Source organism: Ovis canadensis, chromosome 11, assembly GCF_042477335.2.
Source record: "Ovis canadensis isolate MfBH-ARS-UI-01 breed Bighorn chromosome 11, ARS-UI_OviCan_v2, whole genome shotgun sequence".
NCBI lineage: Eukaryota > Metazoa > Chordata > Mammalia > Artiodactyla > Bovidae > Ovis > Ovis canadensis.
In genome coordinates, this window is record NC_091255.1 from 18,957,494 (window position 1) to 18,974,809 (window position 17,316).

General features: G+C 40.8%; 1 protein-coding gene across 2 annotated transcripts in view; it reads left to right on the top strand.

Annotated features, from left to right (window-relative positions):
* The first annotated feature begins 3,646 nt into the window (after window positions 1-3,646).
* The window catches only part of CLTC (clathrin heavy chain), a 64,229-nt gene continuing 50,559 nt past the window's right edge, over window positions 3,647-17,316 (top strand). For both annotated transcript variants that reach the window (XM_069602669.1, XM_069602670.1), the window contains exon 1: window positions 3,647-4,222. In XM_069602669.1, the coding sequence (XP_069458770.1) occupies window positions 4,181-4,222 (42 nt within the window). In that variant the 5' untranslated portion in view covers window positions 3,647-4,180. The remainder of the gene's footprint in view (window positions 4,223-17,316) is intronic.

Consider the following 17,316-nt stretch of genomic DNA (forward strand, 5'->3'; position numbering starts at 1 on the left):
CTAATGCTATGGGCATGAGTTTGAACAAACTCTTAGAGATCCTGAAGGACAGGGAATCCCGGCATGCTGCAGTCCATTGGGTTGCAGAGCCAGACATGACTTAGTGACTGAGCAGCAACAGCGTTGCAGCAAAGTGCATTGCTACTTGTGGAACGACCCCGGCAGTGTAACAGAATTTTAAAATTGGTAGGAGAACCTGTTTGTGGGTCATGCCCTGCTTTGGAAACAGTAACTCCAGGCCGTGAAAGGAGACAGTTGTACGTATTTAGAACGGGGCGGGGCGGGGGAGCCCATAACAATCATTCCCACCCCTTCATTCTGTAGATCTTCTCAAGCTTCTTTTTGACTTTTGTTTTTCCATGTGAAAGGGAGGTTGTGACACAGTATTTGACTTTGTTGATTAGTAGTGTTGGTACTATTCTGGGTTTTTCTGTCCCCACAGCTCTGTGTATCACTATATTTGAACCAACTTTTCTGAGCTGACTTTTTAAGGTAATGTTCTGAGCTACTTCATTCCTCTGCTGCAATCTGATTTAACCTTTAGAAAACTTGGGAGGGGCCTAAAATATGCTAGATTCCAGATTGTATTCCCACAGGGGTAGACTTGACTGTTTAGTTGGAACATGGTTGATCCTGATGCAGAATAGATTCAATTCAGATCTTATTGCCATCCATGATACATTATAAAACTTGTCTATATAAATCAGGTTTAGAATAGGCCTGGGCAGTGAGTGATAACTGAGTATATGTTAAGGTCCATTTTATACTAAAATAATACCATGAAAGTTATTGTCTTGCTTTATAAATGTCGTTTTGGGTGAGCTTTACCTGATTGGTGACTTGTTCAGGATCGAAATAAAGGGGGCACTGATACCGAGTCACTTATTGGCCTATGATATGTTCTTTAATCCTGCTGGGATTCACAGCAGTAGTCCTAGGGCGCTGAGATGTTTCTCAAAGCCGCCGTTTAAATGGCAAAACCACTTATCTTACTTAGGTAATGCTAAAGTATATCCTTGATTTCATTAAAATCTGAATTTAAAATATTTGATACAGTGGGTTAAGTTTAAACTTCTGCTTCGAAATTAATCTCTTAATGTCTGAGAAATGCCTTTACTTTGTGGCTTTTGCAATGCAGTTAGTTCAGGCTATTTTTAAAAGGTCAAGTTAAAAGGTATGGGCCTTAAATCCATCATTGCTTGAAGCTGAAAAACTACAGAGGAATCCTACAATGTAGTTTTTTTGATGTGTCATTCTCACTGATATGTATAACCCAGGTCCTGTATAACACAGGTCCTGGCATAATGATCAGGAGACAATAAAGTTTTCTTGTGTAGGTTTTGAGAAACTGGCACTCCTCGAAATAGTTGACAAGCAATGCAGTTTTTGCTATTGGCACTTGGTATAACTCAAAGCAAGTACCTACTATGGAATATTCTGCTAAAAATACTTCAAATTCAAAAGAATGACTATTTTATTAACATTGCTACCTTACTAAAACATTGGATTTCTGAAACCATAAGCCATGATGACAATAAAATTTATAGTCTTATTAAAAGACTTTGTCATAGTTCGATAGCCTTATAAACCAGATAACAAATGCTGAGTGTTCCCCGCCCCCCATCTTCTCTACCTTAAGGAGGTGCTTGAAAACAAAGCCATTTAGTTACTGCTCAGGTAACCGTTAACAGTGACTCAGCCTCTAGGGCTTATAAAAAAAGTATTGATAACCTTTTGTCCTGCTTCTACACATTAACAAGAACAGTGTACTACCATAAAAAGCTCTCTCATTATCTCAGCCAAAAATCCTTAGTTAAGGCACAGATTTGGGTTTTGGTGTTATCATCTAGTACATTTTTTTCTCTGAAAAATTCTAGATTTACTGAAGGATACAGTGTTCAAAATGAGTTGGTATACTGTAAATGATTGTGAAAACCAGGCATTAATTTCTCTGCGTGATGACACAGCAGTCACTTTAGCAATCTCAGTGCACTTTTGGTTACATATTCCACACCAAATATCCAAACTAAAATCCATTGCTTTGTGGATTCTGACCGTATATTTAAAATTAGTGGTCTGTCTGAAAATGCAAGACTCTTATTAATAAAATTTTGGTTGCGGGTTCATATTATAGCTCATTTGTATCCCGGATTCTGAGACTGGAAATATAAGTTGATTAAAGCTACTGCTTTAACTGTATAATAGAGCAGCAACACTTTTAGATCTTTAATTTAGAATTTGCGTACTTCCAAAAAAGCTTCAAAGCAGCTCGTGTTTAAACTGGTTATTAGGTCATTTCAAATGCTGCAGAATACAGAACATCTTCAAGTATTTAGCTTAACAAAACATAATGAAATTTTGCCAACCATAAATATTCACTCTGATGACATGGTGGTGGGGCTTTTCTTGCAGAATAGTCTATCTGCTATTTTAACTGCCAAAGATTCTTTTCTCATTCTCAGTGTGTGAGATATACTTTGGGGGAAACATTAAAAGCAATTTAAATGATTAAGCAAATTTCTCTAAGTAAAACTGCTTGACACACAAAACTACTGTCTACCTAATAGGGGTTTTATGTTTAACTGAAAAGGGCATTAAAAATAATTAATGTGTACTTGAATAGTTCCTCAAGATCTTTCTGGAAAAAACATTACATCTCTCTCTTAAAATGAAAGGCACAGAACGAAAATTCTTTTATCCTTTATTGTATTTGTGCGGTTATGAAGCATCATTGTAGCTTATACTTAGCAACAAAGTACTGGGGAGGTTATTAACCGATACTGAATGCCGTAGACACCTTAACGCAGTGACAAGACACGATGCTTCAGCTTTGAGATACTTGTATTCCCAAACACAGCTAACTTACACACTGTTGAGGTGGTCCCACTGAAACACACCGCTAATGGTTAATTTCTTTCTCCAAGAGCGTATCTTACCCACGAGGAGGAAAAACCCAACTTTAACCTAAATCTTTGAGGCTCATTATTTGACATGGCTGAAAAAAAAAGTCCTCCTGCTACAATTTCAGTCCTATTCTTGAGCGTATTTAGGACACTCAAAATCTCCAGCAAATTACTGAACTACACTCATAAACACGTCTGCCAAAATGTCCGCAGAAACGCTAAGAAAGGCCATCACAAGGCCTATTTGAGATACCTCATCAATGGCCTTCACCGCCCTTTGAGTCAATTGTTTAACATCCGAAGAGACTATTAGCTCTGCTAGAATCCAAGCGTCAGCTTCTCCAACCGTCAGAAGGGCAGAGAGGATTTTAAACCCCATCAATGCCCCCTCCTTGGGATGTAACCACCACCCACCCACCACACGGAACCAGGCGGGGGAGGAGGGTAGCAGCCTACTGCCAAGCGCGCTCTGCAGGGAGGCCGTTTCCCTGAGTCACGGAGAGGGCGGGAGGCTGGGCCCATCTGCCCGTGCCACGTCCTCTTCGGAAAGGACTCGATTTAAACAAACAGGGCGCACAGGGGAAGGCAGCAGCACTACTATTCCTCAGGGCGGCCCAACAGCCACCTCATTCCCAGAAGACGCCGCACTTCCCCAGAACGCGCTCTGCATTCCGGCAGCAACCAGCCGACCTTTCCCGACCAGCGTCACGTGCACCCGGAAGTACGTGGGTGGGACCTAAAGCGCCCACGGAAATGACGTTGGTCGCCCCTAGTCGCATGATGTGGCAAAATGCAAAAAAAGGTGGTGGAGGGGGAGGGAAAAGCAGGCGGCTGGGGAAAGTGATGAGGCAAAAAAAGTAGTCCCTTCGATGCCTCTATTTATTGCAGTGTCGCAGCCGTCAGCGACTCCCTCGGCGCACTGCGCCCCGAATTCCTGCGCACCGCGGCACCGCGGCACTCCGTGGAGGGGTACATAAGGCGGAGGGGGGGTGAAGTAACTGGGGCGGAGTTCTGTTGCCGGGATCCCTCCGCAGGGCTCAGCCGTTTCCGGAGTCTGCGCTGCGCCCGGTTCCGCCATTGCGGCTCTCCTGGACCCTGGAGCCTCCGCCCCCGACCTGAGCTCTTTCGTCTGCCTGCCAGTTTCCTGCGTCCCCGGAGACTCTCCTGCTGAGCCCAGCCTCCCCCCTCCCCCCTTCTCCTCCTCTCCTTGGAGAGCCCGGGCAGCCACTGCCCCGCAGCCCCAGTGACAGGAGGAGACCATACCCCCCGACAGCGCCATGGCCCAGATTCTGCCAATTCGTTTTCAGGAGCATCTTCAGGTGCGGCGGGCCGGGGCTCGTGGGGGCTGTGGAGACGCGGGAGGTCAGAAGGAAGAAGCGGGAGTCTGAGCCCAAGCCCCAAAGAGTAGAATCGGAGAGGGGGGGTATCGGTTCCTGAGGTAGCCGGAGGACGGTGCACTGTCTTGGAAAGCTTAAAGGGTTAAATGATTGATGTGGGGCTTGGGTGGCAAGGAAGCGAGTCGAGATCCATAGGAAAGCGAGGCCACGCTGGGGTTTGAAGGCCTCTCTGTCTTCGCTTCCTGGATGGCGAGGACTGCGCATGATAAACCCTTCCACCCCCCGGTTTTATTCAGTTCATTCATTTGGGTTCGTGGAGCCGGGGACGGATGGAGTTGTGCGGTGGTGGTGATCTCCCGCGTTTCTTCCGGAGCAGGAATTCTCTTCTCCCAAGCCAGCGCAGGGCTGTCACTTCTCATTGCTCTCTCTCTCTCCCCTTTTCCCCCATCGTGCCTGCACCTAGGAGTTGTGGCGCGGGTGGGTTGGGGAGGAGCAAGCTTTTTTTCTTCCTCCCTCTGCGCCTCTCAGAGGGAAGGGCACCGTCCCCGGGGGTGGGGGGGACGACAGCAGCTCCTCTCTTGCCTTGCCCAAGGCAGTAGGAACACGGAAGGTCACTGAAGGAAAAGGAGGAGGATAGAAAGAGGGAATGTATTTATTAGTGTGGTGTCAATTTCAGAGTGCGTGGGGGGTTTGAGGGACTCGCCTTTTTTCACTCTCTCGATTTCTCTGCGAATGGTGCAGCTTTTATCCCCTCTTTGGTTCTAGAAAAGAGAAAGAGTTGTCCAGAGGTTATCGTGGGGTCTGCTGGAGGTTAGCAGGTAGTTGGCTTGGCGTGAGTACCTCCCTCAGGATTGCAAGGAATTGAATGAACCCTGGGGATATAGCACACTTGCCCTGAGGTATGCAGGGTTATTTGGTCTGTAATTGGCTGCCTTTGGTAGGTTCTAGAGTTCTTCTCCATGGTGCAGTATCCTGTAGGCAACAGACTGTCTTATCTGGCAGCTTGCCCACGGCGGGCCCAGGCAGGTGATCTTTGGAGGACTTGACTGAATTAAGTCGTCTTTGGAGCTTCTGATTTTCCTGGTTCACCAATCCTTGTTTTACTTTGGCTGAAATAAATTTATTCATAAAGTATGTTTTCTTTCCAGTTACCTCCTTAAAGAGTCCTGCCTCCCCTCAATTATTTGAAGGACTAATTTGTAAATGATAAGAGATGCCAGTGGTTTGACATGACACTAATACTAGTGACCTGCTAGACACTTTATCATGGAATGCTGTTTACTTTCTGCCATTGTTATAACGTATATAAAGCCTGCTTGTATTAGGTTTAATATTCTGCCTGTCAACATAATTTCGTTTTTTACAGATTATCACCTTTGCTTGCATCAGCAAGACTTCTTTTCCTTTGTCTTGAAATATGAGTAATCTTTATTCAAAAAAATAAGTAATGTACTTTTATTCAGTCATTTTTGGTTTTCAGATAACTCATCCGATGCAATAGAACACTATTTGACAAAAGGTCAAAAAACGTTAAGTGACAGAATGGACCCAGAAATTATTGTTCATGCTCCATCCAAATTTTTATTGCTGTGGTTACTATTGTTGAATGTGAAGGGTTAGGAAAATGTTTTTGAGTATGAAGGGAAAACACACCCTTGTCCTCACACTGAACTGCTTCTGGAATATAATCTTCCTGCAGACAAAAGTATGTAAAATCATACACAAGAAAAGCAGTTAGCAATTGCTGTTTGCTTTACAAAACAGAGGCATATCCCACTAGTAAATCTTGTTTCTTGACTAGTGGTAGTTTGAGCAATAGTTTTTTCATTTCTGTTAATGAAGAAACAAGATTATTGAATAATTCCAAAGGTTGGACTCCAACCTTGTCACTAACTGAAGACACATTTAGTATGGGTCTTCTTTCTAAGTGGTTCATAGTTTTTGCAAATACTTGAGTGAGGCTGTCTTCTCAAATACTTTGAAGAGTTGAGTGTAAAGTAGCTATGCAAATATACTGAAAGAATTCAGTCTTTCAGTTTTTGGAGTAGTATATATATCCCATGCCTAAGCTTAAGCTTGCTATAGTGACTGTATACTAAGGATTATTTTAATTGGCATCTTAGGTCTTTGACCTCTGAGCCCCTGCCAGTTTGCTAAGTAGCAAAAACTTTATGAAACACTTAAGATAATAATTGGGAAGAATTGAGGAACTTGAGTGTAGCATTAACCTGTGAAAGCTTCAAAGGGTGAACTTGAAATGAATTTATTTTTATACCATCTAACTGCTTGGACCAACCGAAGGGTCTGTCATCAAGGGTTTAGAACTACATTAAATGAACATTAATATTTTAAGTTACAAAGTTTTTTTTTCTTTTTTAAGATGTTTAGGCCGATAGCAGTGAACAGATGAGTGCCTAGTTGAACAAGATTTTGTTAGAATTGCAGGTTCTGAAAAAAATCCTAGGCTGTGTATAGAGTTGCCTGCAGTTATCATTTCTTAGCTCATTTAGTATCTTTATGCTGATTGACACATTCTGCTGTGTTCCCAGGTTTTTGGGGTCTGAATTAAAAATCTCCCAACCCTGTTCTTTTCCCTTTGATCCATAAATGCAGGCATGGAATGTGGGAGTTCTTGATAATGGTTATTTTGATTTGCAAAGAGTAAGCAGTGCTGAGTTACTGGGATATGTTATATGCTTAATTCTACTACCTGGGAGAGTCATAGTGCCTAGAATTATGTGGCAGTCTACTCTAGGAAAAGCTTCCACGTTTAAGATGCATCAGGTTTTTCAGTATTTTCCTAATGGTCAATTTACTCAGCTTTTAAAGGGGTGTGGCTAACCCTAGGGAATGTGCTTTCACTCTGTTTAGGAAATAACTTAAGACATAAAAGGCTGTGTGTGTGTGTGTGTGTAGAATCACAGTCATTTTCATTTTGGTGTGGAGTGCAGTACATTTCAAGAACCTTAACCTATAATATTTGAATTCTATTTAATAAGATGTTTTCCTGTTACTGTTACTATGTGGCTTTAACTTTTTGAAAGCTACTCTGCAATAGAACTTTCTTCCATGATGAAAATTTATACTAGCTACAAAGGCATAGTGAGCACTTGAAATGTTACTGTTACAACTGAGGGACTGAATTTTTACTTTTCAGTTAGTGTAAATGTCAGTAGCTACATGAAGCTATTAATGAGGACATTGGACTGCACAATTGCAGACAATTCTGATGTGCTTTGTAAGAGTGAAGATTTATTTGGTCACCCATATTTATATGTCTAGAACATTTAAAAATATTTATTACTTGACTGTGTTGGGTCTTTGTTATAGAATGCAGGCTTAGTTGCCCTGCAGCATGTGGGATCTTGGTTCCTGGGCCAGGGATTGAACCCATGTCCCCTGCATTGGAAGGCGGATTCTTAACTACTAGACTCCCAGGGAGGTCCCTGGGACATTGTGTTGCTTCAGTTGTGTCCGACTCTGTGTGACCCCGTAGATGGCAGCCCACCAGGCTCCGCCATCCCTGGAATTCTTCAGGCAAGAACACTGGAGTGGGTTGCCATTTCCTTCTCCAGTGCATTGAAGTGAAAAGTGAAAGTGAAGTCGCTCAGTTGTGCCTGACTCTTAGCGACCCCATGGACTGCAGCCTACCAGGCTCCTTCATCCATGGGATTTTCCAGGCAAGAATACTGGAGTGGGTTGCCATTGCCTTCTCCGGGACATTGTGTTAGCTAACACTTATTAATACAGTGTGTTGGTTGAATACTGTCTCTTTGGGGAAGTGGTGATGATGGACAGTGACTAGTGAATGGAAGGAGCAGCACTTGTGAGAGTCTGTTGTATCCTATGAATGTGGCGGGCGCTTCCAAGTCTTCACTTAATATCTTAAACAGCTGGAGAAAGTGAGACTCAAACTAGTGCCAAAAGGAACACTGCAGAGTGAGATTTAAATCTAGGTCTTCTGACACTAAATATTTCAAAGAAAAACAATGGCATTAAGATGAGAAGTTACGCAGTATCCTGGTGTGCCTTTTTTTTTGTTCTGTTGGACTTTGCTCTGAGAAGTGACTTCTCTACTGCTTTAATGTGTGGTTAATGACGTGGTATAGTAGACAGAGCAGGGGTTTGGAGGGTGTTGAGATCAGTGCCATCCAGTAGAAAAATACAAGCCAGATCTGATTTTCCAGTGGCCATATTTAAAGTAAAAAACAGGTAAAATTAATTTTAATGTTTTAACTCAGTGGACCCCAGATGTTATTATTTCAGTGTGTCATCAGTATAAATGTTTCAGGTGAGATATTTTATATTCCTTTTTTGGAGGTACTGAATTTTCAAAATCTGATAGGTGTTTTATACTTAGGGCACATCTCAGCATTCATAAAGTTACAGTTGGAAAAACAGGTTTGCATATATATGTTGTTCCAAACATAAGTTTGCCATAATTGACTTGATTATCTGTTACCGTTTAATTTTAATAACAATATTGAAAATAAATTCAGTCACAGTGACCACATTTCAGGTGCTCAGAACTGCGTGTGGCTTGTAGAATATGGCTGGCGTATTAGAGAAGGCAGGTTAAGACTCGCCTCTTGCTCCTTTTTCTCTGTAAAATAGGTGTACTACCTCACAAGAGTTATCGTGAAGGTCTTGTCTATCATGTATGTGAAAGTACTTGGTGTATCACTTGAAGGGTATTAATTGTTAGCTATATAATTTTTGTCCAGTATATTTTATTCAGATACCTCTCAGCCAGTGACACATATTTGTAGACTTAAGACTTAGATTTTTATGGTTTATAAATATTTGGTACTCAACCTGAAATTTGAATATTTACTTTATATCAACAGTTATGTTACACTAAGGACAAAGTGGTGAACAAAACTGACAGCAGCTTGCATTGACTAGTTCTCAGAGGCTGTCCACATGTAATTGTAACCATGGTTGTTACTGAATGTTTGATACAGTGCAGGATTTAATACAAATAGTCGTATGACACAAAATTGATTCTGCTCTGAAACTACCCCAAAGAAATTTGTACATTAATCATTTATTATATCCCATGAGTGCTCACATGTGCCATTGGTACATCTGTAATTAGTGTCCCTTGGTCAGATAGATGAGACTCCTAATAAACCACATCTGATAAAATGCCCACCTGGAATGCCAGTCAGGCCTTTGTTAGTGTTGTTTATTTGTTCTTATATAAAATGATAGTGCAGAAATGTGTGTTCACTTAGATAGGAAATGAGATCTTAGTCCTTCATATTAGAAAGAGGCTATTTTAAAAAATGTATTTATATAGCTGTGCTTAAGCTGCTTCATAAAATCAAATTGTAAGCCATAGCAAAGTTTACAGCTCTAGATGTCTTCCCCTCTCTCCTTCTTGGCCAAGTGCCCGAGGCTAATGCTCTTAACTCAAGGGGGTGACAGGAGGCCTGGATCTGAATGTATTATGCAAAACCCATCTGTCAGAGTTAGATTTTTGTCCCTTGTTTTGTGTTATGAAAGACATAATTTATGATAGAGGGTGTAACTATTCATCAAATCTTAATTGTCTTGAAATCTACAAGATCAAAAATTAACCATTAGTTATTTGAACACCTACTGTGTGTCAGGAACTCTGCTAAATATTTTACATTCGTGATCTCATGTGATTAGCAAGAACATCCCTTCAGGTAGGTAAGGTTAGCCTTATTTTGCAGATGGGGAAAATAGAAGTTCATAGCCATTAACCTATAGAATCGCACACAGCTAGTGAATGGGAGGTTAGACTTTAATATTGGCTCTTTCATTGTGGCATGTTGCCTCACTTGGTGACTGATCTGTATGCTTTGTATATGTGCTGTGGTGATCTTTGTATACATTCTACTAGTAGGAGGAGCCTGGGGGTTGCTAAGAGTCGGACACGACTGAGTGACTTCACTTTGACTTTTCACTTTCATGCATTGGAGAAGGAAATGGCAACCCACTCCAGTGTTCTTGCCTGGAGAATCCCAGGGATGGGGGAGCGTGGTGGGCTTCTGTCTATGGGGTCACACAGAGTCGGACACGACTGAAGAGACTTAGCAGCAGCAGCAGTAGGTTGTTTTTAGGTCAGTAGTTTTTGTATTATGAGAGAAGTAGGGGCCAGGTGAACCAACATCTGATTTTCTATGCCTTTAAACATTTATTTGGCTGAGGTTTTTCAAAGGGCTTTATCCAGGTTCCTGGTAAAAAGTCGTGCAGAATGATTGGGATCTGGTTAACTTGTAATATCCAAGAATTATCTATATCCCTTTCATAAGGCTGAACTCAGATTTCTCTTTCTTTCTTTAATGACTGGAGAGTGAATATGTTCCAGTCTGAAGCCACTTGTGAAAGCAGGAAACTTCTACTTTACTGTATTATTCATGTTTTCGTGTTTATTCTAGTGTAAAACTAGAGTGGAACTCAAGGAAGACTCTTGTGCTTGGGGAGGAGGGAAGGGGAAAGTGGGAGTAGAGCATGCTCGTTCGGTTTAATAGCATAACCATAGATGGGAAAGGGGTTAGGGATTTGTGGGATTGGGCTTTGGAGGCAGAACTGCCAGTAATATTAATACTTCCTGTTCTGAATCATTGGGTAAATAAGGGCTTTTCTTTAAATTCTGAAGTACAGCAGATTTTATTATTTATTTATTTATGGCTGTGCCTTGAAGCATGTGGGATCTTTAGTTCCCCTACCTGTAAAGAAAGCTGAGCACTGAAGAATTGATGCTTTTAAACTGCTGTTGGAGAGGACTCGTGAGAGTCCCTTGGACTTCAAGGAGATCCAACCAGTCCATCGTAAAGGAGATCAGTCCTGGGTGTTGATTGGAAGGACTGATGCTGAAGCTGAAACTCCAATACTTTGGCCACCTGATGTGAAGAACTGACTCATTGACAAAGACCCTGATGCTGGAAAAAATTGAAGGCAGGAGGAGAAGGGGATGATAGAAGATGAGATGGTTGGATGGCGTCACTGACTCAATGGACATGAATTTGAGTAAACTCTTGGAGTTGGTGATAGACGGGAGCCTGGCGTGCTGCAGTCCATGGGGTAGCAACACGTGGAGTCAGACACAATTTAGCGACTGAACTGAACCTGTGCAGCGAACAAACCTCTGCCTCCTGCAGTGGCAGCTTGGGTCTTAACCACTGGACTGCCAGGGAAGTCCCCTGAAGTACAGCAGATTTTAAAGCCTATTTTTGAGAGTAGGAACTGGGTCCATTGAAATCATTTTGTCACGTTAAAATTTTTTAATTGTGCAATATACCATTGTGGAAATGTCTCAGATGTTTAATCCAAGCTCTATCTTCTTAGCTTTCCTCAACTTCTTCATTTATTAAATAATTAAAATAATACTTTCTGGCAGTTGTTAGACTATAGTATGTGTTTGTATTTATGTCATGATACTTAGCCCATACAGATACTCAAATATTCATCCTTGGCCCTTTTGCTGGAGGGCCTCTTCATCCAGTAGAATTGAACGTATATGCTAGGCGAGAGGGGAAAAAAAAATGATCAGCTGCTCCTCTGAGAAAGAGGGCTTAAAAACGACTGTTGTGGACAGAGGGAAGCAAAAGACTATCCACATATGCTCAGCTTGATAAACTGACTTTGGGTAGATCTCATTATTTGAAAGATTAATAATTAGGGAAGACAACTTGTAGGCAGAAGATAGTTTACTAAATCCATCTCTTTCCCAGTTCTCTGTAATACTTTACATTCTCTCCTACGGAACTGAGCAAATCTATGGCAGGTTTCTTTTTTAAACCATAAAATATTCCTCTGGAAGGAGTTTCGTTACATAAGCAGTCTTACCAAGTACTCATATTACTGAGTCCTTTAACAGTTGCTTCTATTTAAATTGACTACTACAGCACCATTCAGTGAAGGCTACCACGGACTTGAAATCAGCTGCATTGGTAAGAGGTAACACCTAAATAATTATTCTTCTCTGTGTTGCCTCACAACAACAATGTAAGCAAACATTTTAAATACTGCTTGAAAACCAGTCCATTAGGGAGATGTTTCTGGAGATTATAATCCAAAAAGAAGTGTAAAACACCCCCTTATACATAAAAAGAAATTAGACGCATGTTATAAATTTCCCATGATTGCACCATAATGAATTTTTTAAAAGCACTGTGATGGAATGGAGATGACTTTTCTACTGCTAATGAAGACTCTGTTGTGAAACATGCATTTGAAGAGTTTAAAATGGTTTCTGAAATGTGAAGAATAGAAAGTCATTTCCATGTTACTTTATACATTTATATGTCTATAAACAAGTCAAATGACTACTTGAATTATATATTAAGCACATCTAAAATTAAAATTAACCATTTAAAAATGAACAATATAGTGGTATTTAGTACGTTCACAATATTTTGCAGCTATCACCTGTATCTAGTTCTAAAGTGTTTCATTAAACTAGAAGGAAACCTCATATCCATTAAGCTGTCTCCTTCCTCCCATCCCCTCAAACCATTAATATGTTTTGTCTCCGAATTTATCTGTAAATGGAATCATACAGTCTGTGATCTTTTGAGTCTAACCTCCTTCTCTCAGCATACTGTTTGAGGTTTAGCCATATGTATAAGTACTTCATTCTTTTATTGGTGAATAATACTCCTTTGAATGGATATACCACATTTTATTTTTCCTTTCATCAACTGATGAACATGTATTCTTTCTACCTGTTGACTGTTGTGAATAGTGCCACTATGAACATTAATGTACAAGTTTTTGTTTGAATACCTATATTTAGTTCTTTTGAATATATACTTTGGAATTTATATTGGGTCATATGGTAATTCTGCACTCTGTAGTTTGGGAGACCAGGGTTTGTTTGATCCCTGCGTCAGGAAGATCCCCTGGAGAAGGAAATGGCAACCCACTCCAGTGTTCCTGCCTGGAGAATTCCATGGACAGAGGAGCCTGGTGGGCTACAGTCCATGGGGTCAGAAAGAGTCGGGCATGACCGAGTGACTAATACTGTAACATTGTGATAAACTCAGTATTTTAACTTTCTGTGGGACCACCCAACTTTTTCACAGTGGCTACACCATTTTACATCCCCATCAGCCATGTATGAGAATTCTAGTATTTCCACATTCTCTCCAACAGTTATCAAAAGCTTTTTTGGATGACCAGGGAATAGTCTGCTTGGGAAAATGAATACCCTGTTTGATGTTTTTATTTCTGTGTGTTCTCTCCCAATCTTTGTAGTTCTGCCCTCCATGCAATTGTGTGTCCTGTTTTAGATTGCATTTCCATTTCTTCTGAGATAATACCTGTAACCACCACCTAGAACCAGTCATAGCTTTGGTAGCATTCAGTTGTTTTGTGCCAGCTAAATGGCATTTATACGTGAAAGGGCAAAACCCTGAGGAGTCGCATCTATCTGCAAGATTTGGAGTATAAATGTATTTCCCTGCAGCTTGGTTAGACTTAATATGTGATATTTCATCAAATTATTGGGTTCTTATATTAGAATGAGCCACATACGAGGTTTGAAATTTCCCAATTAGCTGGCTACGAGTAGGAAAAATTCTTTGAGTCTCCTGATAGTTTACCAAAGCTAGTACTCTGACAGTTCCTGTCTGCAACTATGGTTCCTTCCTGAAAGTATTAAACATTTTGGAGTGAGTGACCAGAGTTTAAAAAAAAAAAAAAAATTCTCCTGAGAATGATTGCTTCAGAGTTACGTGGAGTAGAAGCAAATGTATATTTTAAGTATGGAGTCTGCAAGGGCATTTTTATTTGTTGCTTAAAGTGTGAAGTACGTAGAAAACAGTGGCTGCTATACTGTTGATGAAAGAACTAAAGGAATGCTGCGTTTTCAGCATTTTTAAAATTTCCTATGGAGAACAGCAATTGCAGTTTTTGACGTTGTGCTGGTTTCCTGGAAAGGCTCAGCAGTTACTCCCCTCAGCATTTTCTTCACTGTGATTAATGCTGGTGAAGGTAGAGGATGTTTGGAGCTTTTAAAGGAAGTCATGCTGAGTGAAATCCTTGGGTAGGAAGTTAACCAGATCTCCAAGCACCTAAAAATATCAGTATTGGGTGACATCCAAGTATCAACAGGACTAAAATTGTTGACTTCTTTGCTCTGTAGCAGTAAAGTAAATAAAGACTTAAGCCTTTATCAAGATACAAGATTCAGGGACTTCCTTCTCTGTCTAGTGCTTAAGACTGTGCTTCCTTCCACTGCAGGGGGTGAGGGTTCCGTCTTTGGTGGGGGAACTAGGATTCTGCAAGCCACATGGTGTACCTCCCCCTCCCCCCAAAAGATGCATGATTCATTTACAGAAAATGTAACTCAAGTAGGATTATACGGAGGGCAGGCACAAAAGCTGCCTTGTCTGAAATGCAGTGTCTGTACATCCTTCCTGTATATTCTAACTGTTAAGACGAAACAAGGAGGAAGGAACCGGAAAGTGTAAAGCCAAGCACTGATTGTGAAACATAATCCATAATAATGCTGTCACAAACACAAAATTTAATATATTTTGATCTTCAGCTGATTCAGCTGGTAAATGAGTTGTGTTCTGAGCTTACTAGTCATTCATTAGGAAGCAGACTCCCCCGGTGTGCTTATAGAGAAGCCTGTTTCCAGTAAATGTTCCTGTCTGATCAGAGGTAGGAAGTGCTGGATGAAATTAGTAGACTCAAAGCAAATTTGTTATTCTTTAAATTGTATGATATTTGTAGGCACGGACACAATTGTGATTGATTGCTTAGACAGACGTTATGCTGATGGAGAGTGTCATTTTTAGCTAGTCAAAGAATTGGACATTGAAAAAGTAGTCTGGTTTTAGTTGGTTGAATTGCCTTATGGCAGAATTTTCTACCCTTTTTATTTTTATTTATTTATTTTTTCTACCCTTTTTAATACATGTATACTATTGGATTAATATAGACATAGTCCATTTGGTTCCTTTAACAACATTTTAATAGTTTGATCACTAAATGTATTCTGATAGATGCTGACTCGCCGTCACTGGATTTCCTGATTTCCTTGATAAGTGAAGGTTTTCCAAGCTTTCTTTAGTAACAAGACTTGAAAAAAGGCGATTCCCACTTTGGCCCTCGCTGTGTAATGTTAGTAATGTGGTATCAGAGCCAATCTGTTTTAGAATAGTTTGTCGTGATACCATGGTCCCAGAGTTAAATAACTGTAAAAGGACAGAAATCTCTAAAACAAATTCTTACGTGCCCCCATGCTATTCTAAGAGCTTGTATGCTTAGTCTCTCAGTCATGTCTAACTCTTTGCAACCCCATGGACTGTAGCCCACCAGGCTTCTCTGTTCATGGGGATTCTCCAGGCAAGAATACTGGATGGGTTGCCATGCCCCCTTCAGGAGATCTTCCCGACCCGCATTACAGCCGGATTCTTTACCATCTGAGCCACCAGGGAAGCTTGCCGTTTATTAAACTGCTTAGACCTTTATGCAGCACCTAAGCATGCCTTGCTCCCCCTCATACAGGGATAGACACTTGCTCTTTTCTGTTTGCCGCATGGACAGTTAAGTCAAGTACAGTTTCAAAACCAAGACCGGAAAATCAGAGCTTAAAATGTTAAAAGCTGATGAGCATTTAACTTAGATTTCTGAATCTAATATTGCTGAAGTTAAAAAACATTTTTTGACCACATTTCTTTGATTTTAATACAGTCTCTTTCAGAGTCAACAGTTTTTAAATTGAGGGTTCATCTTACAGTTGTACTCTTTCCCGAAAAGCTTTTTTACATCGATGAGCATCTTAGAAATTGAGGCAGTGGTAGTTTATCAGGCACAGAGATGGGCTTTTCTTTTCCCCTGTTCTCTGAAGAAATTACATCAGCCCCTTTTCACCTGGGCCTTAGCTATTTGACGGAGAAGGCAATGGCAAGCCACTCCAGTACTCTTGCCTAGAAAATCTCATGGACTGAGGAACTTGGTAGGCTGCAGTCCATGGGGTCACGAAGAGTCGGACACAACTGAGTGACTTCCCTTTCACTTTTCACTTTGATGCATTGGAGAAGGACATGGCAACCCATTCCAGTGTTCTTGCCTGGAGAATCCCAGGGACGGGGGAGCCTGGTGGGCGGGCTGCCGTCTGTGGGGTCGAAGAGAGCCGGATGCGACTGAAGCGACTTAGCAGCGGCAGTAGCTATTTGAATGTTTAGTGCTTTCTTGAAAGAAGCACCCAGAGTGAGGTGAGCTCTTCCTTGGACTTGTGGTAGCATTGAACTTTGTAGACTTTTTTCCCTTAAGCCTCCTGCTCTGAAACCTGAAACCTGAAAGTTGTAATTTTTTTCTGCTTCTTGTCTTGTCTGAAATCCTTATCTAAGGTGAGTGTGTCTTTTTGCCAGCTGTCCTTTATATTTTGCCAGAGTTTAATTTAAAAGAAGTTCTCCCTTTCTCCTAGTTGGACTCGCAAGAAAAACTTCTGAAAACAGTGCTCTCCAGTAGAACCGTGCAATAATGGAAATATTCTACATTCTCTGCTTTCCAGCATGGTAGTCACATGTGGCAGTTGAGTACTGGAGATGAGATCAGTGTGACTGAGAAACTGAATTTTAAATTTTATTTACTAAGTTAAAGTAACTGGCTACATGTGACCATATTGGACAGTGTAGCAAACCTCTCAGTTCTAATTGGGCAGATGTTCTTCAGCTCCTTTACAGAGCAAAATCAAACCAGATGAATGGTTTGATTTTCATCTCTGCCTTTTGAGGTTGTATTCTGCCTTCCTGCCCTACAGGTAAACTGTCCAATAAAGTCTAATCCTTATAGCTTCATTTTAATTTTCAAGTTCTGTAACCTATAAGAGCAGAGATTCATCCCTTTTTTAAAACTTCAAAAAATAATAACTTTGTACATTTTCATAATACTGGTAAGAGCATATACACAGTCATCTAGATTTTTAATGCTATTTTGCTGTATTTGTTTTAATTACACATTTTAAAAATTTTAGGCTACTATAATGTTTCATGAATATTCCAGTATGCATGCATCTTTAGAAAATAAGAAGAGCTTTTTATAATCACAGTAGCATTATAACATCCTAATAGTTAACAATTCCTCGA